Genomic DNA, 23,799 nt, shown 5'->3' with positions numbered 1-23,799 from the left:
TTAATAACACTGCAAGCTAGAAAGTGCTTGGTGGCAAAGCTGAGCCTCAATCCAAGAGAACAATCCATCTGCTGTACTGAAAACATGGCAAAGAAAAGAATACCAGTTTCATCTCTTCTCCCCTTACACACTGGATTCTTCATTTAATAGACAAAATGCAGCTACAGAAAATACTTTGCTTTACTGAGTCTGTACAATGAATGACCTTAACTGTTCTGGTAACTTAAAAAGATAACCGGACTTCACATTGTCACCATCAGTATACACATTTCAGAACATTTTTAAGACATGCTTAGGGACATCACTGCAGATGAACCATTTCACACTTCTCGGGGTCCTTCAGGGCTACTCCTCATCAGCCAGGCTGGCTGCTCTGCTTGCACACCTTCCTGCTGCTCCAGCCAGCAGAAAAACAACTGGTCAGGAAGTAAAGAGTAAGCTACACTCATTTCAGGAGAGATTTGAATAGTTTATTTTGCCCAATCAAGAGCCCTTCAGCATAATGACACATTCATATACACATATATGAACATTTTTTTCTGAAACATTAATGTATAATACATTTTAAATTTAAAATACCAGCTGCACAGGTATTTTTATTTACAAAAATATTCCATACTTAATTTTTTAACTTCATTATGATGACATAGTTCAGTCCAAGTACATGTAAGTAAAATAACTCTATGCAATCTAACATAGTTGAGTTTGTAACAGTACAGTTTGCAGTTCATATGAAACTATATTTGTAGACAGATGGATTTGCAACCCTACCTAAAAATGCATATTCCAGTAATCATCCTCAGAAGAGCTAGTGGGGCTCAGCAAGACTTAACTGAAGAATAAGTTGCAATGAACATAAGGGAAAAAGAAAACACACATGTACACACTAACATATACGGAAACGAGAACTGCTACACATCAAGCATGCTTACCCAGGAGTGGGCAATGTTAGAAAAATTTACGGATGTATTTTTTTTCCCCCATGGTGCTGGTACAATGAAACAGCAGCATAACTAGAAAGCAGCATGTTTTCCTAGTTCTAACCACTACAGATAGCAGAGCTCAGGTCTAAAATAACACAGTACTGCTTATTTACAATTCTGTTTTAAAAGGGAATATTTAAAACATGTTCCCACCCCTCTCCCTATCCATCACCTATGACTGAATGGTAGTGGTAATCCACATACAACTTCTCACGTGTTTTCAACTGAAACAGTTTAACTTCTAGTTATTTGCCTGGTAATATGGAACTTAGGTATTAACAGAAAAAAACAAGTGTCAAAGTAACCTACAGCTGTAGGTTAGCTTAAACGTTTCTAGGCGCACATGGAACTACTAAAAGAAATACAGACTGACATCTTCCATTTGATTGTTTGGTGTTTCTGCCTCATTTATCTTCTTCCTTTTTTCTCCACTTTTAAAAAACTAATGCCTACATCTTTAAGTCTAAACTTTATAAGGTGGAAAAGAACCCAGAAACAGTACACTCATTGTATTTGAAACAGTAATAAGGTAGATATATAGCACATCTTTATAATGGGCTTCAGAAGAAACTGGCCTAGGTCAACTTTTCAATGAAAATTGAAGTAAAATTGGTTTAACTGATTCATCTACATTACACCCTTTTTTCCCCTGATTCTTTTCACTTCCACCCCTCAAGCATCATTAATTTCTGTCTACAGAGTATTTGAAGATTTTGTGGTAGTAGCAAAGTTATCAACATCCACCCAAAAAGACTCAAATCAATTACCCAGGAAATTGGCTGGCACGAGGGAAGATTCAAGTGACAAGTTGCCCTTCTACCTAGAGAGGGAGGCAAGGCACTGCAGTCCCTCCCTCCCACACCGGACTGTCTGCGGTCAATGCCTGCCCAGACATGTTAAACTACAAGCAGAAAGCAGTGGGCACTTCAGCCACAGATTCTTTTAAGTTTTCCAACACATGTTTCAGACACAAAAAAAAACCCAAACAAAACAAACCCACAATAAAAACCAACCCTGATTTACATGTAAAGAGCTGATGTATAATCAAAATACGCAGATTACTCAAAGAAAATGTTTATTGGACAAACCTCACTTCAGTTTTGGAGAATTTTAAAAATCCGAGAAATAGAGCTGAAAAAAGTTTCTCATGTGTACCACAAAAAACCCAAACCATAGAAAACCAGTCAGCCATGGACTGCAGCTATTGAGAAAACTTGAATATTAGGCTAGTTCCCTATCTTCTTGCTCCATACTTGGAGAATTGTTCAAAGATGTTCGTAATGGGAGGTAAAAATAACTGATTATTTTCTGCAAAGCAAAATGGGCTATTTGTTTTAATTGCTTAGTAATTGTATCATCTCGATATGAGATATGAATGTATTCATAAGCTTAAAACAACTTCTATGGATAATATACATACTTTAAGTACTTTGACTTAAAACTTGAACGTAAGTCTTTTTAAAATTAAAGGTAGAAGTGTACATATAAAAATTATTTAAAACTAAAAGTATATTTTTAAGCAGTATGTATAAATATAACAGATTTCTTTTGTATTATCTAGTAACAAATGCGAAAGTGTTGCAGTAATTTATAAACTGAATGCTGACACAGAATACGTGCCTTTCATTAGAGTCTATATTGTATATACATATTTTGCTAAGAAAACACACATTCTAAATAAATCACATAATTAGCAAAGGTGCCTGAATGTAATCTGTTCTAAAGTCTTTATTGAACATGTGTGTTTATATACAAATAATGAACCTGAACTGCACAAATGCAGAAACAAAATTAAGGAATAAAATACCATGATTGAATTAAAGTGCAGGAAAAATTCAAGTTTAAAAGTTCAGGTAAGATCAGTGCCATTAATTAAGCAAAAGAGAAAAAAAAAAAAAAGAAACCAAACCAACCAACTAAAAATTTCCACCCCTCAAAAAAAACCCAAAACCAAACCAAACAACAAACCAAAACACCACCAAAAAAAAACCAAATTAAAAAAAAAAAAAACAACAAAACACATAAAGGAAAACAAAAGGAAAACTAAAAGGAAAAGAGAAAATGAACTTGCTTCCAAAAATCCTCCTTTGGATGTAGCTTTCCAATCACCTGCCATGCAAATACCACCTCAGGCACAAAAACTTTGCATAAAGACAGACAAGGAACACAGCTATATATTACTCTACTTTATAACTGACTGTTTCCTGAAGAACAAATCACTGGAGATGCCTGCGGTGTAACATTTTCAGACTGATTTGGAATACACACATATTTACACATACCAGGATGCAAAAGTTACGATTTGGCAGGACTAAGGTGAAGAAAAGCTTCTTCAGTTTACAGTTCCTAATGAGACACACTACATATAAACAGATAGGTAGCAGCAGGTAGTTTCTTACTTTCATTTAAAAAAAAGTAATAGCTCAATTGTGTTTTATAGTTTTCCAGACACTCTAAAAAATGTCACACAACTAAAATACTAGTGAAAAAACCAGGGGTGCTTCCCTGCAAGGATTTCAATACACTTTGCTGTACAAAAGGTGCACCACCAATAGCACAATAAGATGCAATGATGTGTGTGTGATCACCTTCCTTCCATTGGGAAGGGAAAAGTAATATTTTAGACTAAAATTGTACATAGCCCCTTTTATTGACCAAGAACCATCTGTGTATTTATCTCAAGATCAACCATGTCATTATTCTTCCTATCTAGAAGCATGCCCTGAACATAAGCACCAGAAGAGATTCAACTATGATAGATTCTATAACACCAAATAAGCCACTACTCCTCTGGTACTGCCAGATGGTCTCTCATTGCCTCTTTTTATTTTGCTTGCTGGTGGTTGTCAAATGCATCTTGATGAGAAAGTTAAGTATGCTTTCCTTCCAAGCCAAGGTCATCTTCCATTGAATGATACCATAATTTGTTGAAGAATACTTTTGCAATCCTCTCCCCCAGAGCCGGACCAGATTAATTCCCCAGGATTCTGTTGCCCTGAAATGTACTTTATCTTCAGCAGGTCAAATAAAAATGAGTCAACTCAATTTATAAATGTGAGATAAGGAAGGGGACAGCTAGGGTGGGTTTTTTTGGATATGGTATGGGTAGTGGTTTATCTCATTTTCTTCTACCTGGATGTCTCACAAAATGATGTTAAACAGGCATTAATTAGACACTAAAAAATAAGTCAACATGCAGAGGCAAATATTGCATGGCAAACTGAGTTAAGTAACTCAAATAAACATTGCCTCAGTAGCTATGGGACTGAGCTATCAAGAAATCATAATACTGCTTGTTTGAATTGTCACTTTCTGGTTTTTTAAGTCCTTGGAGCAGTGGGCATAGTAGGGCATGCCCTTTTACTGGCAACACAATTCGATTGTCTTTTTAAAATGTTGCTGTACCTAAAGTGAGAAAATTTATCGGTTTGTGCTTCAATGCCCAAACATATTTGCCTCTCATTTGAAAAGTGATTTAAGGAACCATAAATAACTTCAATATTTTGCATCCTTGAGGTGTTTTGTAAGGTTGCCTTATCTGTGTACCTGCAACATCAGTTCACAATACAAATATAACCAAGGTTTTGCTTTGGGAACATTCAGGAAGTTTGTGGAAAAAAAGTACACAAAATGCAATTCTTGGAGAAGCAAACCTAAGTGAATAATTTCAGACGATGTAGACCTATCAGCTTCTAAGTACTCCCTTTTATAAAACAAAACCAGTCAATAACTATTCCTACTTTGAGGAAAAAGGTCTAAAGGAATTTTTAAAATGCAAGCATTTATTTTAAGGAATCCTGTCTTTTAAAAGGAGCCCTGGTCATTCACATTGATATAGCTTTAGTGCAGTAGCCATTAACAAGTTAGCTCAGCTGTATTATTTACCTCACCCAAACAGAACATTATTTCAGCAATTCCTAAAGTTTTTATGCACACTTTACCACTGCTTACAATGAAAGCACTGCTTTAGAGATTAAATCCAAACTTTAGGACGAGTGCCTTTAGTGCTGCGTGGGGCTGAGACAGGTACTTGTAAAATAGCACTACTGGCAGAACTTAGAGATTTGCTAAACAACATACTGACAATTATTAAGTATTAGATGCTTGCTTGCCATTATTCATGCATCAGCACCTCCATGGTGTGCAAAAGTTTGAAAACCTGAGTCCAAGGTTATCTGACTTCATAGTACAGGACTAAAGGGGCACCTAGAACGTAAGTCTTGAGCCAAACTATCTCAGCTATTTCAATTAATGGCTGTAAAGATACATTCTGTTAAACATTTATAAAAACTCACAGCATGAATGGAACCCACAGCCAATTCTAAATGTTACACAACCTGAACCAATAACTATTTTTGGCAAAAATAATATTTAACCGAACAAAGGTTGAAGAATTCTTACCACAAGGAAGATGTTACCACATTTCACATTGCACAGCCATAACACAAACGAAAACTTCCAGCATGACACATTCCAGTCATATTATTCACTTGACTTTTTAATGCAAAAATTACGTAGTCTTTTGTTTTGCACGTCACAGAATATGATGTGAATACAAGAATACTAGATCAGGGGTCCAAGAAAAGACTATGCACAGGTCAACTATGTATACAATTTTCAATAAGAAACCTTCCAAGCTTCCAGCTTTTTAAATGAAAGAAGTGACAGGAAACTTCAACTCTTCTTCAACAATAATGGTAAATATAGCGAGTCCTAGAGAGGGTAATTGTAAGTCAGCTACTGTCCAGCAAGACAAACATCTTGATTCCAGCTCTTGGACCCCTGATTTATTGCCTCTCCTTACAGGAGGGTATAACACTGGCAGCAATTACAATAGCACAAAAACTTTTGGCATATGAAATATTAACACAGGATTGACCCTGCATTGCCCCTGCCCATCTCACCATGATTTCCCTTTACTCTCTTTTCCACATGTTCTAGCTACCTTCTCTGTTCCAACTTTATGCTAACCAACAGCTAAGAAACACTCAAGTTTCTTTTTTTTGTGTGTGTTTCTTAGATATAAAGCTCCTCAGTTAAAGCCAGGACTGAGGTAAAACAGTGTGTCATTTGTGCTAGGAAACAACAGTATCCGATGGTGAATACTCTGTTAAATTTCAGTGGTCCTACCAAAGTTAATGAAAAAACAAGATTTTTTCATCAGGACAAAATTAAACAGATGTGATTGATGAGAGTCATCAGAACTGGTACCACTTCTTGTCTTTGTACTTCAACATCATCTAAAAAAAAACAAACAAAAAAATCTAATTACTGTTTCTGTAATGTACCAAAATGTACAATGACACAAACAAATCATATGCTTTACAAAGCAGCATGAGAAAGAAGGATTTTAGCAAGGCTTCTCAAATTTGTAAATACATCGCTGAACACTGAGTGTTTAGCATGATGAATTTTCTAATGGTAGCATCATTGCTGGTGAGCTAGCCTCAGAAAAAGACATTTTTGTGAGAATGGGGAGGTTGCACAGGAGTTTAGGGTGCGGAAAGAAGTCAGCATGAAAATGGATGAGAACAGCCATTCTATGGTAGTCACTGAGGAAAAAAACAAAGTCGCTCTCAGAGCGTTTGCATACAACAGGATCTTTCTTAAAGACAGCAGGAATTTGACACAAAACATTACTCTTCTTATTAATTCAGTGACAATAAGTAATTTTTTCAGTAATGGGGATTGAGTTGCACATTTAGAAGCATACATGCCACTCCAGCAGATTGCATGCTCTAGAGCAATGTGCCACGAGACAAGGCTGTTCACAATGAGTACTTAATTGTTAGGAGTGACAAGTGATGGATGAAAGGGAAGTATCCTTTATCAATGCCCTTGACAATGCATGCCCTTCAGATACCTCTTAGATGCCTTTGGCAGAACTCAGGCACTTGCAGAATTTGCATTTATTTGACAATCAGTTTAATGTTCAATTTAACGTACTCACCTCATGAGCGTGTTTTGAGAAAGAATCAGCACTGTACAGCATAGCTGCAGTTTTTTCTTCCAGTTCTCCCAGTTTCTGTCCTCTTTCATCCAGTGCCAACCGGGCTCGTGCCAGTTCACCAACTACACCAGATGCTGCTCCTTTGACACCTTCGATACCCCCAGGTCCTGGAATATGCTGGGCAAGACTCCTTGATGCCTTCCCAGATGCTGATTCTCCAACTGGAGGCATTTGCAAAAGCAGCAAATACAGAAGGGTAAGTTTTTCTATCATTGTGACATAAATATCACTGAAACTAGTTTATATAGAGGTGTAATTTCTTTGCATGGAGGCCAAACAGCTTATTGTAGGTATGACTATGAGCAACACTCACTACTCTATGTTAGTAGATGTTTCTACATTAGAACTGAGGCATTAAAGCATATTTTCAAGTTTCCAGGTAGGTTATAAAACTGTAAGCTCTTCACAGCTCAAGTGTGAAATTAAAATTCTGATGTTCATCAATAGAATTGTTGAAAAAGCACTTCACCAGCACAATATAGCTTATTTCATGAGGAATGTGTTTTGAGTTCAACAGACAAAGCAGGGTATTGAAATATTGAAAAGTTGTGGTTAGTTCTGGAAGTGCTTTGCTGGTATGTAAGCCAGCCAGTGTGATTCCACCAGCAGAAGTTTTTTTTTGATGGAAGTTCAAATTTATATGCAGACACCTGAAGATTAGGTGCCAATGCTGCCATTATGGTAAAAATCTTGGAAAAAAAAAGAAAAAAAGAAAAGGAATGTAGAAAGACAGTATGGCCTGTAAGAACACATCCGCACAAAAGGTCAGCTGAGCAGTTCCAGACTTCAGTGATGGCACTGACTCCATTGACTTTGCTCTTAATGGCACATCAGTCACCCAGTTCAATCTACACACTTGATGTGCCAATCTCAAGCAGAACTGTATAGACTACAGAAATCTGAGTATTTGTTTTAAACAGTGAAATATTGTTTGAATATTTTCTTTTTTTTTAACCTCTAGGAAAAATAATATTAACTAGTTAAATACATTTTGATGCAGTATTTCAAGACTCTCCGATTTGATTTTATGCTTCAATTAGAATAATTTATATTTAAATTATTACCATAAACATATTTCTGTGAATTTCCAAAATAAGATAAATAATTTCACTTATTACCGATTCTGCTGTGACCCTCATGGTAAATATGGCTACTTTAAAAATATTCTCAAATGTCTTATGAATTGTCATTAAAGTCTCCGTCAGGCTTTTTTTCATTCATTAGGATTTTTTTCTTCCATTCAATACTATTTTCCTTCTAAAGATCCAAGCCAAAACTTAATGGTGGAAAATTGACATGATATAAAGAGATAGCTTCTAAAGTTACATGGTATTTTTCCTCTGTCTCATTCATATTGAATGATAATTTGTGCACATAAATTTCTCTATGGGAATAATTGACCAACCTTCCATAGTATTACATATACATATATGTTTATAAAAACACCCAAAAAAGAAACATTTGACATGAAAAGTGACCTCTAAATATCTGACAGTTGCTCAAAATGTACAGGCACAAGTAATGAAGCCTAATTTTTATTCTGCAGAGATCAAAAAAGAGCCACCATAAAAGAAAGGATTGGCAGGGCACCTTGTCCATTTTGACAGATACATTTCACATTAATAAGAAAAAGGTTCCTAAAAAGAAGCTTGCATAATATGGTGTTGCATCTAGCAAATATCTAAATAAATAAATAAATGGAAGCTATTTTCCTTAAATATATTATAGTGCTTAATGCCACCACAGTAAAAAAATGCAATCAAAAAAAAAAAGAGAAAATTATATGGCAATGAAAACTTTGCAAAATCTGAATTTTACTGTCCTATAAACAGAGAACTGAATTGAAATATCATACAGTTCTGCACTTGCTGTCATTTCTAAGGCATCTCTGCATAAGCAAAACAAGGAAAATCTGGCAAATAATTGAAGTAGAGTGAAATTTTAATTTTCTCACTGTCCGGAATAGAATTCTCCAAAAGCAGTGCCTTTCAGTTTACCAGCATAAATAGAATCATGGTCAGTACTACACACTTCATAAAGATGAATCAAAATAAGGCTATAAAACAAGAAATGGTTATAAAAAAATGTTTTTTAAAAAACTCATCTACTGCTGAATAAATGAGCTAAAAGAACCAGTGGAAAAAAAACATACCAAGCTTTTCTGATCTTGTTGCTAGGTTGTACAACACAAAATCTATGAAAAAGATATTTGTCACTTCCTATTTTACTCTCCTCTTCACAAAGGTAACGGTCTATGAACACAGGTAATACATTTACCAAGGATCACTAGCTTCCTTGGGAAGAAATACCAGAAAAATAACAATTAATAATAACTTACAGAGTTCTTCTCTGTCAAGTGACTGTGCCCCACCTCCAAACAGGCCTTTAAAGAACCCCCTGTTTGGTGCTTCTGGTGTTTCCACAAGAGTGAAGAGCTCACCCAACATTTCCTTTGCAAGGAAAAAGAGACATAACAAGGCATAAATTATTAAAAATAATGGAATGTTCTTTCACTTTCAGGAGTTATTTAATGGATTTGAATTTCAAAAGAAATATGCTTTAATGGGCATCTGTCTTTGCAAGGTGAATTAGGAAATAAAAAAATAAAAACATATTAAGAAATTTGTCCAAACTATCTGCTTCTGATGGTTGCGAGCTTAGAGATCATGGAATTCAGAAGCAAAGAAATGCATTCAAGTAAAGCTTATTTGCTCCTCCACAACTTGGGCAAGACTCCTGACTTTGTTCTATTGCATCTACTGCATCTAAACTGCATCTACAAAAACTTATAGCCACATAGCAGTATGAACGTAGAGCCTGAAACTCTGCTATTTCATTGTTCTATACAACTACCAGCCCAAAGCATGACTAAGAATTTTTCAAGCTGTTAATACTCCTGAAAAATAACAACTTCCTTCAAATATCCTGAGAATGCATTCCCCACATGTGTTGGCACACACCTCCCCCAGTGTCTACTGATCAAGGGAATTTTAACTGCATGTTAAAGAAGGAAATTTCCTGTTCTTCAAAATGAAATTAAGCAAGAAACGGATTCAACTACAATAGGATGGATGAAACAAAAATTTAAGGTAGAAGTGATTCATTCAGAATCAGACTCTACACTGAAGGAAAACAAAAGGGGAAAACAAAAATCAAAGCTCAAAAGCCTAAATGCTCAGCTCAGAATGTATCTAAGAAAAAAGTGATTTTTTAAAAAGAGTTCATTACCTGAAGATTTTCACATGTTTCTTGGCTGTAGGTGAGCCTCTGTATTTCAGTTGGTGAGACAAGATAGAGTGCTTGTCCATTATCAGTGAAGCAGAACGTTCTGGCTATCCGCATATTGGTGAGTGGCAGGTAATATACATCCAACAATGGCCTTAAACTTGGCAAACTTAAGGAAAAGAATTAAAACCCTATTAAATATAGCAGAAATGTCTCTTGTTGATCAAATGGCTGATTTTTAAACTGCAATATTTTTTTCCTCTTCACCATCTGCATGATACCACATAAACAGCTATCATTTAATGACTTTACAGAATCTCAAAATATCAGATTTTTCAAGGTAGCACCTCAAAAGTGAAATTTAAACATCTGCATCACAGATGCATTTAAAAGCATTTTTTTAAAATGAGAGCCTGAGCATGTAAATTACAAATTCAGTATTTAATGAATTAGGCATTACTTAATAATTACCAAGGTATTTTGATAAGCATCTACCAAGAGTTTACAATTAAACATTCTGTCTCTTCTCTCAGGTTAATAATTTCTCCTTGACTAAAAATACAAGTCTAAAAGATCTCTCCTTAAGAAAATTTAGAAATATAACATGAGTGTGCTGTCAAAGGAAAGCAGAATACAGCAGCTTCAAGCAATCTTATGAATTAAGTCCCCCTTTTTTCTCTGACTAGATGTTGAAGAGAAAATCCTTTTAGAGCAAAGTTTGCTTACCTTGTATTTCCTGATTCTATACATGTAACTGCAGAACTTACTGCATCAATCTACTGAAGAAGAGACAGCACACTTGGGCTAGAGCAATATTCCCCTACCAAACACTCCTCTCCCTCAAAGTGATAATAAATGCAAGGGACAAAACACCCAATTTCTTGACAAGTAGAACCCAAAATAAACCACTGTCTCAAACATCCCATGCGAAGTTCTTAAAAAAAGTAATGAAAGTTGTTAGCTGCCAATGTCCCAATAATACAACAAACAACTTCTACTGCAGACACCATCCACATAAGGTTATTAATTCTAGACACTAAAAAAGCAGCCAATGGGGAACACTGAATTTAAAACCAAAAATATGTAATAACCACAACAGTATCAGGCTGCCTTGTTTTGTCTTTTTCTTTTTTTTTTTTTTTTGCATGATGCTGAGATTGCCTTTGGAGGCAAGTTTCAAAAGTGAGAAATAAAAAGCAATATTCTCTTGTAAGCATATCACCCAGATATGACACCTCTGCCATGCATGTCTAAAATAAGAATATTCCTAAGAGTCAGTAATAGGGAAGTGGTTTGCTTCAGGTCAATGGGAGCATAAAACATTCCTACAGCTTCTAAACACAAAAGCATTAGATCAGATAGGACAAGCATGGTATCCATGAGAGCATTTTCATTATTTCTGTTACAGATTTGTTTGTTACTAAGTCCTATCAGAATTTATATCAGTAGTTAAGTATTTGGTATCTTGGGTATGATACAGTGCTCTGACAACTTTACATGAACTGGACATAAGGTCCATCCCCAGCAGCAATTCATGTTTACGAAATGGAGCTCAGCATTGGAATCCAACTTCCCCACACAAGGAAACAATTCAGCATTTATAATTTACCACATATGTAGAGTTCATTAGAGAATAATGTGAATCCTGAAGAAGACAGGATTTGTTTCAATACATGATATCTGAATATAAGTTTAGTTTTAGCTACGAAAAACAATACTGTTTGCCCTGCAAGGTGAGCAGCATTTTTTAGAGATGTTTAGAATACATAAAACATGGGATATACACCAATGGAGTTACAGACTTACATACTACAATTAAAAAACAAGTTTTGATTGTATCAGTTTTAGTTTTACTTCTAATAACATCCTAAAGAAGTATTTTTTACAGAATTTTCCAAGCTGAAAGCTTCTTTTGGCAACTTAAAAATAATCTTTTAGGAAATTTACTGGCATAATTTTATAGGGCCGTGTTCTACATTCATCTTATCATCAAACTGCAGGTGCAAGGGTGTAAGTATATATACACTGCTGGTTCAGAATAAAATAACACTTAGAAATATTTAAGATAAAGGACATGAAAATTACACAGGTGATCTGTAAGTATATTTAAAGAGTACTACTACAAGTGCAATACATGTTTAAAATCATAACTTAAACCTCTTACTTTAGATGACTTATTACTATACAACTGGCAGTCAGTCTTGCCTTCATGAGCCTTGGGTTTAAGCTTTTAAGGCACAAGCAAGCTACACAAGAAAATAGTGAGGCATGAGTGTGATGCAAACAGCTGCATAAAAATAGGCAGAGTTCTGGTCAGGTGCAAGCTAAAGGTCTGACTCAAGGCACTTTTCTCCATCAGGAAGTAAATTCAACTTTTAGGCAAACTTAAAGTCATGGACCTATATCACCTGTTTGGAACTATGTGTTGAGTAAGTGTAGTTTGAGCTAAAGTGGTAAACTTCTTCATGTGTTAAAGACGTAAGTAACAGGAATGTGCCATCAAAATTATTCGGGCTCAAGTATTAGAGAATCATCAACACTGAGTGAATGTAATTTTTTAAAATTCATCATTCTGTGGAAAAGGAATCTTTCTGTATAGCAGAGGACTATTTCTTTTTGTATTTAAGTTACTATCAAACAGGTCTTACCTAAAAGTCATAATATGTCCATTGGCACAAAAACATGCAAGGCAGATACTGTTATTCAACGACACTATGTCTCCACGAAGAACAAAAGAAGTCTCTGTTATATTTTGCTTATAAATACAGTTCTGGGATGGCAGTGAGATAACTTTTGCTTGCTTTTCTGAACATATCACTGCATATTGGTTTTCACTGATTTCCTGAGAGGAAGAAGGGGACACTGAGACAGGTCGTCGCTTTTTTGCTTTTTCTTTTTCATCTTTATCTTCATGGTGTTCTCTCCAGGTTTCATGTGCTGGTGGGACCAAAGATCCTGTGGTGTCCAAAAAAGCCATTCTCAAGATTGCCCCTTTTAGCCTCAGGATGGTTCCTAGGAAAGAGCAGTTGAGCACATTTCAAAAACAGTTCTCCTAAATTGCCTTCCAAGCTACAAAATATTCCTTTAAGAAGGTAGGAGAATTAAAAGAAAAGAAGAACTTCTGTTTGCCTCCCTAGCAAAACAGATGTACACAAACCTTGGGCATTTTATCTAAAAACCAATGAAGCACAAATGTAATCAGGAAAATGTTAAACCAGTTTTCAAGGGTAAAGTGGGTGCATACTCTTTCACAGACTTCAAGGGAAATGTATTTGTATTTAAGTTCAGTGTCAGAAATGCAACTCATTTAATTCTCCTGATGAGTACACAGTATATTTAATATCAACAATAAATGTTATTAGTCAAAGGTGAGCACCACCTTTTCCTTCAATTGGTTCAGAGACGAGCACGTGCGGTTTTTTAATTTCTCCCCTGCAGTTCATTTGAATCCACTTCTCTAGCTTGAAATGAAAAAATTTTCCCTCCTTAAAGTTCAAATCAATTGTCTCTGTAGGCCACACCTTTAGCAAATCAATTTTATTTTACTTTAATTCATTCACATGTAAGTAATAACCTGAACATTTGCTAAGTCCAAAATATAAAGCAATGTCTTTTAAGGATTATGCTGCAGATCCAAAGGGGAAACACACTGCCTAGCCTGCAGCATTGCCTTTACCACCAAATGTCAGCAAATCTGGCCACTGCTGCCAGTCCCTCACTCGATGGGCACAAATCCCATATATGGTCTAGACGTCCACTCCTCATTATTCCAAAAATCAAATGGCATTGCAATTTGTATGTTTGATACCATCTGTGTAGCAAAATGGACTAGAGCAGCATGTTCTGCATGAGCCAATGGTAGCAGGAAAGCTAAATCTGTGACTAACAGTCTACCCAATAAACCATTAATACATAATTGCAACAAAATCAGTTGCTATGCACCAGAAAAACAAGATCCAAGACCTTTCACAGCAATTCAGAGGAATATAATTATCACTAATATTTCAAGCTAGTTGTTCAATTTACAGCCTTAGTTCACACTCCCTTTTTATGCTGCAGGAAACTGATTGAGACTCTTACCTCATGACTAAAAAAAGAGTAATAAACGGAGCATTTGATACTATTCATCTCTTCTGCTATCTCTGTTTAACAACCACAAATGCTTTCTCAGCAAGTAAACACTAAAATTATATTTTTTTTATTTTATGAAATTGTACTTTCCACTTTTCCAATTTGAGAAACCCTGGTAACAAAGTAACCAGTCTATCTTGTTAAACTTACCAGCTAAATCAATGCAATATATATTTTAAATTAATCAATCATTGAAAAGAAAACCCCAAACAGTTTTTTAAAAAATATGAAGAACGACAACAATACTTTATCAAAGTGTACTTCAGCCTGTCTGCTTTGTACATACCGCTGGGAGAAACAATTACTGGCTGAAGAAGTCTTTGCTCTCCTCCTGGGGGTAAGTTCAGTACAATGACAAGCACTGTACCCAGCGTGGTCCCAACCCACAGGCATGGGGAAGGCGACGTATCAGCCTTTCTTGTGAAAGTCTCACAAAAATGAAGAGCTGAAATTGCCTCGCGTGACTCTTTATCAATGCTAGTTACACTAGAACTCCGGGATCGACTGAAAGAGTTGTCTTTGACATCTGAAAATAAATCAGTATTAATTAAAAAGAATGGCAAATTGGAGGGATTAAGAGAATTTAATTTCTTTTTCTTTAGCATGAACTGTATACTAAGAATAATCTTATTGATTTTTGTACCCCTACCCTTAATAAGTCATATCTCCTTATTCCTGACTTTCCAGCTGTTTCTTGAGCAAAGCACCCAATATTTGTTGCAGAGGTTGCCATTAGGTAATTATCATGAACAATTTGAAGGCAGATTTCTGTCTTACAGAGCCAGAGAATAATAGTAATCAAGCGGTACCCCTTTAAAAAGCTGAATTACAAGCCTCTCTGCCAATTTAGTTCATTGAGCAGATGGAAAAATGTTGGCTCCCATGGAACACAGTTAACTAATCTTAGGAAGACACAACTATTTTACTTTAGGAAATGCAGTGACATCTGCACAGCATGATAGCATGGAACCTGTAATGACTCAGGATATTGTTCCACTTTAAGAAACTGTGTGCAGGAGATCTAACAGGCTATTTACACACCCCCAAACTTTTAGTAAGAGAAAACCAAATGCTACCAAATGCCACCTGGTACTGCTATGCAAAGCCAAAGACTTCCACTGGGAATGCTGCAGCATAGTGACACTAATAGCACTAAAGCCCTTCCAGATGTCTTGCTCACTGTTTAGCAACAAGTGGATTCTAATGTTAACAAAAGTAAATTGCTGCTTCACTCTTGCTGTATGCTATCTGTAGGTGGGGCAATACCTGATACATCAGCAGACACTGAATTTATCTGTGCATTCACAAATTAATGCTGTACTTTCTTGTTTCATAACTGTAAAGTTTTAGCACAAGACAGTCCTCACCAGCAAAAGTTGGATGCAATTTATATTATGCTTTTTAAAAAAATAACTCAAAAAATCTTTTGAGTAGGGTATGGATGCAATTGACATTTCAAAGCAGGATTAAGAGCTAAAGAACAACAATCATGTACTATTTGGAACTACTACTATGTTAGTTTCATTAAATTATTGAAAAACTTTCTACAAAGAATATCTAACATGCATTTGGAAAGCATACATACTAGATTTCAACTGACTAAATACACACATCTACTTAACACAAACAGTGAATCTTCTGAGGAATTGCCTCATTCCAACAAGGATAGAAAAAAAAACATTGTCCTGTTGAATTTTAGCTGTCAAATATAAAACATGGATTATAGGAACTAATTCAATCAGATGTTGACATACTAAGTTTTCACATTAAAAACAATAAATCCAGTATAAAACAATGAAAACAATAATTTGTTTTTATAAGTCTTCTAATGACCACCACCTCTTATGATGCTTGTTTTTTTTTCAGGCTTGAGTATTTACTAATTTTTTTTTTTTCAATTTTAACATGGATTAATCAGTCTGAATATAATCAATCATACAGTAACTACAATAAGCATAGCTTTACATGTTCATTCGTGTGTTCTAGCTATTTGATTTGAAGAACACGTGTACAAATTCCAGAAGCATTGGAATGGACAGGAGAAAACCAAGGAAAACTAACTTGCCAGACATATGGGCATTTTTGAGAGTGGATAATCCATTCGGAAGAGAGAACAGAGGGTTAAAAGTTTAACTGCTTTTGTGCATCCTACTTATCCTGAAGTCAAGGAAGAAGTTTGTAAATGGATTAGATTTAGATGAAGAGGAAGGAATAGCAGTGTGATGAATCACTACACACCACCAGAAGGATGGAAAGATGAGGCTCTTGAGGAAGTGAAGCAAGGAATAGCACCTAGTGGCAGTAGCATCTTAATCACTGGATTAGAACATTGAAAAGCAATGGTATGATGCAGACAAGGGTATGATCAAGATAACTTCTGTTTTAGAAAGCAGAGAATAAATACAGAAACACATAGTTTAGATTTTATCTGCTCAGAGAGGAAGAGGAGCTGGTTAAAGATCTAAAGACAGAAAATTAATTTGAAAGAACAAGATCATGAAAGAGTAGGTTTCAAGAAGCCATGGAAAGGAACGAGAGACAATGATAAGGATAATGAATTTAGGAGAAAGGCATTTCAGTTGTCCCCTACAGCCTGTAGGTATGGCCACATAAGTGACAAAAATACAAGCAAGCCAAAACTGAAGAACATTATGTAAAAACTATAGCTCAACAAGAAAAGATAGAAGCAAAATTAAATGCAACTGCTTAAGAAAGTGATTTACAGACCTGAAAACCTAGAATAATTTTACACAGAACAAAGTGAGGTTTCTAAGCACAGATATTCACATACATGCAAAGTCAAAATCAGTCAAAGTCTATTGCAATTCAGAAAATACAAACCATTTTATGAGTTTATCAGAAATGATATGACAAAAAAACCCTTCCATTATTTCAGTAGAAGGAACAGCAAATATTAAGTGATGTAGAAAACACTGTAACTCTTTCAAGATTGGAAAGTGCTGAAAAAAATTCAGCATTCACTTTTCATCAGTCTTCATCAGGAAAAAGTAACACTTCCAAGTAATTAATGCCATCAAAGTAAGTAAAACAGCAGAATTACAATTGGTTGATACTTAAGTATAAATGTGTTCCAGTTTGCCAAGTATCAAATTCACCCTGTACCAAAATTATCCCTAAACCATTGGTGAACATAGCATGGAACAACAGAAACATATTGAAAAGAGTCGTGAAATTCTTCAGCATTTCTATGCCAACATGGCCACTGTCAAATTGCTCTAGTTCCAGACATTGAGCTTAGAAAGATGAGGAAAAATTCCAATTCCAGAGGAGATTAACAGAAGCCACCCCAGGTTTAGACAACATAACCTAAAGAAGAAGGAACTGAATTCTGCAAAGAAAAAAATTCTGTAAAAATGAAATAAGAGATGATGACAGATTAAAAAATTACTAACAAAGATAAGGAGTACATGTTATCCCTGTTTATTGTGCAAAGGACAAAATAAAGTTAATATAGAAACAAGGAAGCTGGATTAAATACCAGGAAATCTGTCTAATTAGACTACACAACATCGAAACTTTGGTATATTTCTAAAAAAACTTTTTTATTGGAGGCTCATGAATAGATCAGAGGTTAAATTGTCAAAATATCTGTATCCCTGCCAAATGATCCATGCCAATCCTTGGATAAAGAATCTCTAAGAATTGCTTCCAACTTAACATTTCTCTGAGAGGGGCAAGCTGTAACTGTAAATCAGGGTGGTCCTGCTGAGTTTGAGAATATCCCAGTGCCACGGACTTTTCCCCTTGTTGACAGCAGCAGCACCTGGCAAACACACAGTGCTACAGCTCCCATCTGATCCGGGCTGTCTTCTGCTGGGTTGGTGGTAGCAATTCTGCTGCAGAGAGAGGAGCAAGCTGTGGCAGTCAGAAGGCAGCTGCATTTATTACAGTAGGTCTACAGTTGTCCCTCAACATCTTTAGAGAACAAGTCAGAGGAGCTGGATCTGATCTAACAGCTGGCAGTCAAAGTATTTAAAAAAACCCCAAATGACTCATTTGTACATTGTTTTAGTTAGGCAACACAACGACCTTTAGTACCACAGACCTCAGAACTGAACTGATCCTTATTTAAAAAGTTATGGTGCATTTTCAAGAAAAATAAATTCTCAGACTGGTCCATCCATCCAATCAGCTGTATATTCCTTTACTTTAGAGAGAGTGGTCACAAGACAACATTTATAAAACTATGCCCAACTATTTGTTGAGAGCATCTCAACATATCCAGTTAAGATATTTCATTTTTCAATTTAAAGTGTATCAGATGGTCCTAAACAGGCTGCAGCAGTTTTCCTAATGCTGTCTGGTTATTCACGCTTTTGCTATCACAGCACTACTGATAAAGTGAGTGACAGAAACCTAAAAAATTATGATGAAAGTGTGATAAGCCATATACAGGAATTGCAGGCTTACCTTATGATGACAGCAAAGACATTTTGTGCCTGAGAGTCCCCAAAAAGAGTGGAATTAAAATTTCATTTCTACACTTCAGATAAACGCAACATAAAGTCATGATAGCTTACATAATTTAGGCCTCTTACTTTAACATACTCACATTCAGATTTAGTAAAAATAAAATCAACTATATAAACTTACCTAAATCAGGCTTTAACTCAGTTGGCAAACTTAGCTTCCTGGACATCTTTGCTGAAAAGTGAAGTATATCTTTTTTTTAAAAAGAATAAACATAGTTTTGCTGGTCCTTATTTGCTTCTTTTGCAATATTTAATATATAATTATTTATTACATTCATTGAGGTACTTTAAAGGATTTCCACTAAAGCAGAGCCTCATTTCCTCAAGTGAGTGGTACAAAATAAATCGTGGAAGGCAGCAAAATCCCTAAATACAGCATCTTATGACTTTTGCTGAGCTTGATTTCTCTTCAGGCTTCAGGTGGGACTTAATGAATTGGATGAACTTGGCTTTGGCTCAACCTGAAGTTTTAAATCCTCAGATGAGAGGTCAGAATTGCAAGGATGTGCACTGATTTTTACAAGAAGTTAAGATCCCATCCCCCTTTCTTATGCTCTACTTTCTGATCAAACCTGAGACATTTAAAATAGAAAAAAAAAGAACTTGAAATTACACTAAAATTAATGAACATGTGTAAAAAGCTAATCACCTGAGAAAAAATCCACAACCTGAGAAGAATGAAGACATCACAGAGAACAATCATAAAATCAGTAGTTTACAAACACTTGCAAGACATTCAAAAAACCAGAAAGATTTTGATAAAACTGCTCAAGTGAAAAACAGCACTTCAACTTAGAAATTATTTTTATAGTATTGGAAATCTTACAGTCCATTTAAACTGCAGTACAATACAAACAAATGCTGCTACAAAAATCATCACAACTAAACTAGTAGGCATACATACCACTTCCATCTTACTTTCCATAATTATTGAAGGAATTATTTTGATAGAGTTTATCTGCTAGACCAGGACTACATTCTAAATTTATTTCTCAGCCACATGCTTCTGCTTTGATGTATCATTTTAATGATCTTGCATGGGTAATACTTCTTTTCCTAAAGTAGATACTGAGCTTAGCCTCATAATTCTAGGAGTACCTTGTAATGGAGACCCCTCAAAGCAGCCTGAATCCTGCTGCTTTTCTCTGTTAAAATTGGAGCTACCTCATCCTAATTATCACTTGAACAGAAATCATTCCAATTTCTACATACCCTGAAGAACAGCAGGTGACTTAAAGTTAGTTCCAGTCCTCCAAAAGTGAAATACTTCACTGTATCATCAATTATGCTCATCAATATTGCAAATTCTAGTTATCTGAATAGTTGAACAGTTTTATTCCTGTCATACATCATAAAATTTTGAGAACAAGACTCCAGAAATAATCTTCTAATTTCCTTTATGTGACAATGTTAAAAGTATGCTTGAATTAAATTGAAATTACTTACTCTCTGGCAGAAATGCTAATCACCTATTTTAGGGCAGGCTGAAACTGAAAAGGGCAGCCTGACTACATGTTTTGTACCCTCATCGTAGCATTAGCACTGGCAAATGCCTAACTTAATGGTGAGGCCAAAACTCATCTAAATGAGGTTTCTGCCAAGGGTTGCTTCCAAACAAGATCAACTCCTATTTCAGAACAGAACTCAGAGGTAGGAACAGAAAACCAGAGTATACACCAGCAGTAGTTACGAGGAGCCCATCTTTTTGCTGTCAGCTTGAACTTAAATCATTTTCCAGAGAGATCATGAAATCTCATCTGGAATAGTGAATTTCAGGATGGGCATTCCTCATAACACTTGTTTCCTCAGCTAGACATATAAATAATAAGAGCTGAGGTACTGAACAAAACCTCCAGTATGTACACAGAAAATAACTGGAGCTATTTTTGGCTTTTAACAGCTTTCACCATGTGAAAATAACCTATTTAACTAATTGAAGACAAGTACAGTCACTCTTGGCTTTTCAAATAGAAACATTTGGCACAATCTTAACAACTGGGAGAAAACTGACAAAAAAAAAATTCCAAAGCTACAGATAATATAACATTTAATAGCAAGTATAGGCAAATGTGTTGGATTCTGAGAGCCCATCCAGTTTTAGCTTTTTGTTCCTTAGTGAAAGGCCAGCTGTGTGAACTAGGCTGGTAAAATAAAACAAATTTGTCAGACAATTTTCAGCATACACTGAACTATGCCTCATTAATAGGACAAGAGGATACAAGATTTGTTAAAAAGGATATCATTACTGGAAATTGTGAATTACTGTACTATGCAAAAAACCCCCAACATTTCAAAACATTTGTTAATGTGTCAGAAACCTCAATAATTCAAATGTAAATGAGAAATAAGAATCTATTCCAACAGCAATGGTGCCATCTTGTGTTTAAACAAAAAACTGACTAAACATGCAGTAAGAAAATAGGAATATTTCACCAGCTAAGCCCTTTTAAACTAACATTACTCAGTATAAAAAAAAAAAAAAACAAAACCCTGCTTGCATTCACATCGGCTTAAGTTTTACAATTTTTGATAAATTCAGGTTTTTTATGCCTCAGATGAAAACCAGCAACATGCTAGATACCTTGTACAAAGCAAAAGATATAAATCAGAAAAATGGAAGATACAGGATGGAGATCTACAGAGAGAGCACTCAGTGTCAGGCTTTTCACTCCAGCTGTACAACAGGGCAGAGGTGATGCTGACTGCTCCTGCTGCACATAGCTGCCTTCAAGTAGTAGCTGTCACATCAGAGTTGAGTATCTCCCTTGCTGCGGCAGCATGTACAGCCCAGAGAGAGATCTGAGAGCAGTTGTGCTCTCCTGGCACATTGCTGCTTAAGGCAACAGTGACTGTTTTGACTGGGTTTAGTCTTACATTTAATATTTCTCTATTTTAGAAAACTTAGAGTAATACACAGGTGCACATACACATTCTGTCAATATATATAAGTAGATATCATATTAGAGAACTGTTCAGATGCAGGGATTCTTGGAGATTTCTCACAGGTCAGGCTTGGGAAGGTAGGCATTAAAATATGAAAGAGTGCCTTTCCATAACATGTTATGTGTCACTTATGTTATAGCAGGAACAACCTTCAATTCAATGAAAAAAACCTGAAGCGTGAGAAGGCTTCTCAATAGGAAGCTGTGGCTTAGAAGTGACAGCTGCATTTCATTTGCAGTGGATTATCCTGAGCTGATACTTGAAAATGTATAGCACATCAGTTAGAAAGCTATACAGTGACTTCTCTATTCTTTTTATTTTTCAATAAAATTTTAAAGATTATAAAAGAGACGTGTCTTGGAGCTTTGACAACCAAGAGAACGACTTATGAAGCCTATTTCATATAACATCACATGAGAAATAACTAAGCAGCTTATAATTTGTTAGAGACACCAAAGCTACCTAATTATTCTATATTTGACAACTACCCAAAGTGAAATATTTACATTATCAATTAACTAATGTTGAAATCTCTAAAATTCACATGAGAATAATAAAACCATTTTACAAAACATGGTAAGAAAACATGTACTTGGATACATCAAAAATTAGATCAAAGTATTAAAAACACATTGAAAGAACTGGTCTTTGACATTAGGGCAAATAAGGACTTATTATGAACATCTTAAAATTTGATTCTATGAAAACAGCTGTAGCAGTCAATTATTATAGCAGTGTTTGAAAAATTTAGGTATATGCCTAGAATGTAAGAAATGTGAGAAACCTCTGTCAGTACTAACAGCAGGGATAACAAAAGTTTGGAACTAAATCTACTCTGCTTAAGTCCATCTACTAATACTCTGATTATTTTTAAATTTGTAAAGTGCAGGAAATAAATAAGACCAATTTTCCTAAGAACTGTTTGACACATAGGCTACTAGAACAGTTATAAATATTTTTAAATCTGCCATATTTTTCAGACCCCTTTATTAAAGGTTTTTCCAGAAATGGTTGTTACATCTTAACTTCCAACACAATTTGTAGCTATAATATTCAATCATCTGCATCTCTTCATGCCAAATAATTAACCAAATTATGAGTAAAAAAGCTGAAGATTTTGCTTCCACTGAAGTTGGATCCCAATGTCTTTCTATAAAAATGACACAGCCTTAGAAAATAAGTACTTCCTACCAATTCTTCTTTCTGTAAATTCATTTACATTTAGTATATTCCTTCATATTACTTCACAGCATATTCTTTATACCTTCAAATGTGTGACATTTGTAAGAGAATGAGCTGAGAATTACTGGATTCAGTAATGGCCACAGTACTTTCTAAAATTTCTAGAAATGCTTAGTTAAATCAAGTATCTCAATATCTCCAAGGAAACAATAAACTATGATTTTTTTGAGGTTCATCTTTGATGCAAACAAAAGGGAAACATGACCCAAAAGCAACACATTCACCACAGGTCTTTAATTGATTTAGTATCCATTCCTCAGCACAGAGCATTCAGAGTTGCGTATTAAGAAGACAACAAACCAGACCAACTGATCAAAATGTTGGTTCATAAGGCATTTGAATATTGTTTTATACAAATCTGTAGAAATGACTATGCTTTACATCAATTGCATAAACGTGATAAACTGACAATGGCTTCATGTGTGATGTTACCACCTTGCAGCCCTACCACTGAAATAAAATTACTTCACACTTTGCTAGCAGCATTCCCTTGCTTCTTGTTCCCATGGGGCAAACACAGGCATGATATAAACAGCAACTGAAGTTACCAGTGGAAATTGTTTTAATTCTGTTTTGCACCACGTTTAGCAGGTTGTATTTTACCCATTGACAAGGAATGGAAATAACTTGAACTGACTGCTCTGTGTACCAGTGCAGAGAGCTATGACCATGCCATATACATCAAATACATGTAATTCATCCCTGAGAATACAGTTGATGGCAAACAATTTGTTTCATACAACATGGTGATGTTGACGACAGTGACATATTT

The 23,799-nt window shown here is 35.4% G+C and overlaps 1 protein-coding gene across 16 annotated transcripts in view; it reads right to left on the bottom strand.

The window, feature by feature from the left end:
• Nucleotides 1-1,379: 1,379 nt before the first annotated feature.
• STXBP5 (syntaxin binding protein 5) overlaps nucleotides 1,380-23,799 on the bottom strand; it is a 105,767-nt gene continuing 83,347 nt past the window's right edge. For 11 of the 16 annotated variants that reach the window (XM_038134087.1, XM_038134085.1, XM_038134089.1 and 8 more), the window contains 7 exons: nucleotides 18,964-19,014; nucleotides 14,636-14,875; nucleotides 12,867-13,230; nucleotides 10,222-10,387; nucleotides 9,332-9,443; nucleotides 6,934-7,154; nucleotides 1,380-6,223 (listed from right to left, as the gene is read on the bottom strand). In XM_038134087.1, coding sequence (XP_037990015.1) covers nucleotides 6,182-6,223; nucleotides 6,934-7,154; nucleotides 9,332-9,443; nucleotides 10,222-10,387; nucleotides 12,867-13,230; nucleotides 14,636-14,875; nucleotides 18,964-19,014 — 1,196 coding nt within the window. In that variant the 3' untranslated portion in view covers nucleotides 1,380-6,181. The remainder of the gene's footprint in view (nucleotides 6,224-6,933; nucleotides 7,155-9,331; nucleotides 9,444-10,221; nucleotides 10,388-12,866; nucleotides 13,231-14,635; nucleotides 14,876-18,963; nucleotides 19,015-23,799) is intronic. The other 5 variants (XM_038134090.1, XM_038134095.1, XM_038134096.1 and 2 more) reach the window with 1 other exon arrangement.

Source organism: Motacilla alba, chromosome 3 (genome assembly GCF_015832195.1).
Source record: "Motacilla alba alba isolate MOTALB_02 chromosome 3, Motacilla_alba_V1.0_pri, whole genome shotgun sequence".
Lineage (NCBI taxonomy): Eukaryota > Metazoa > Chordata > Aves > Passeriformes > Motacillidae > Motacilla > Motacilla alba.
The sequence above is the reverse complement of the archived record's forward strand: the minus strand, read 5'-3'. Positions and strand labels throughout refer to the sequence as shown.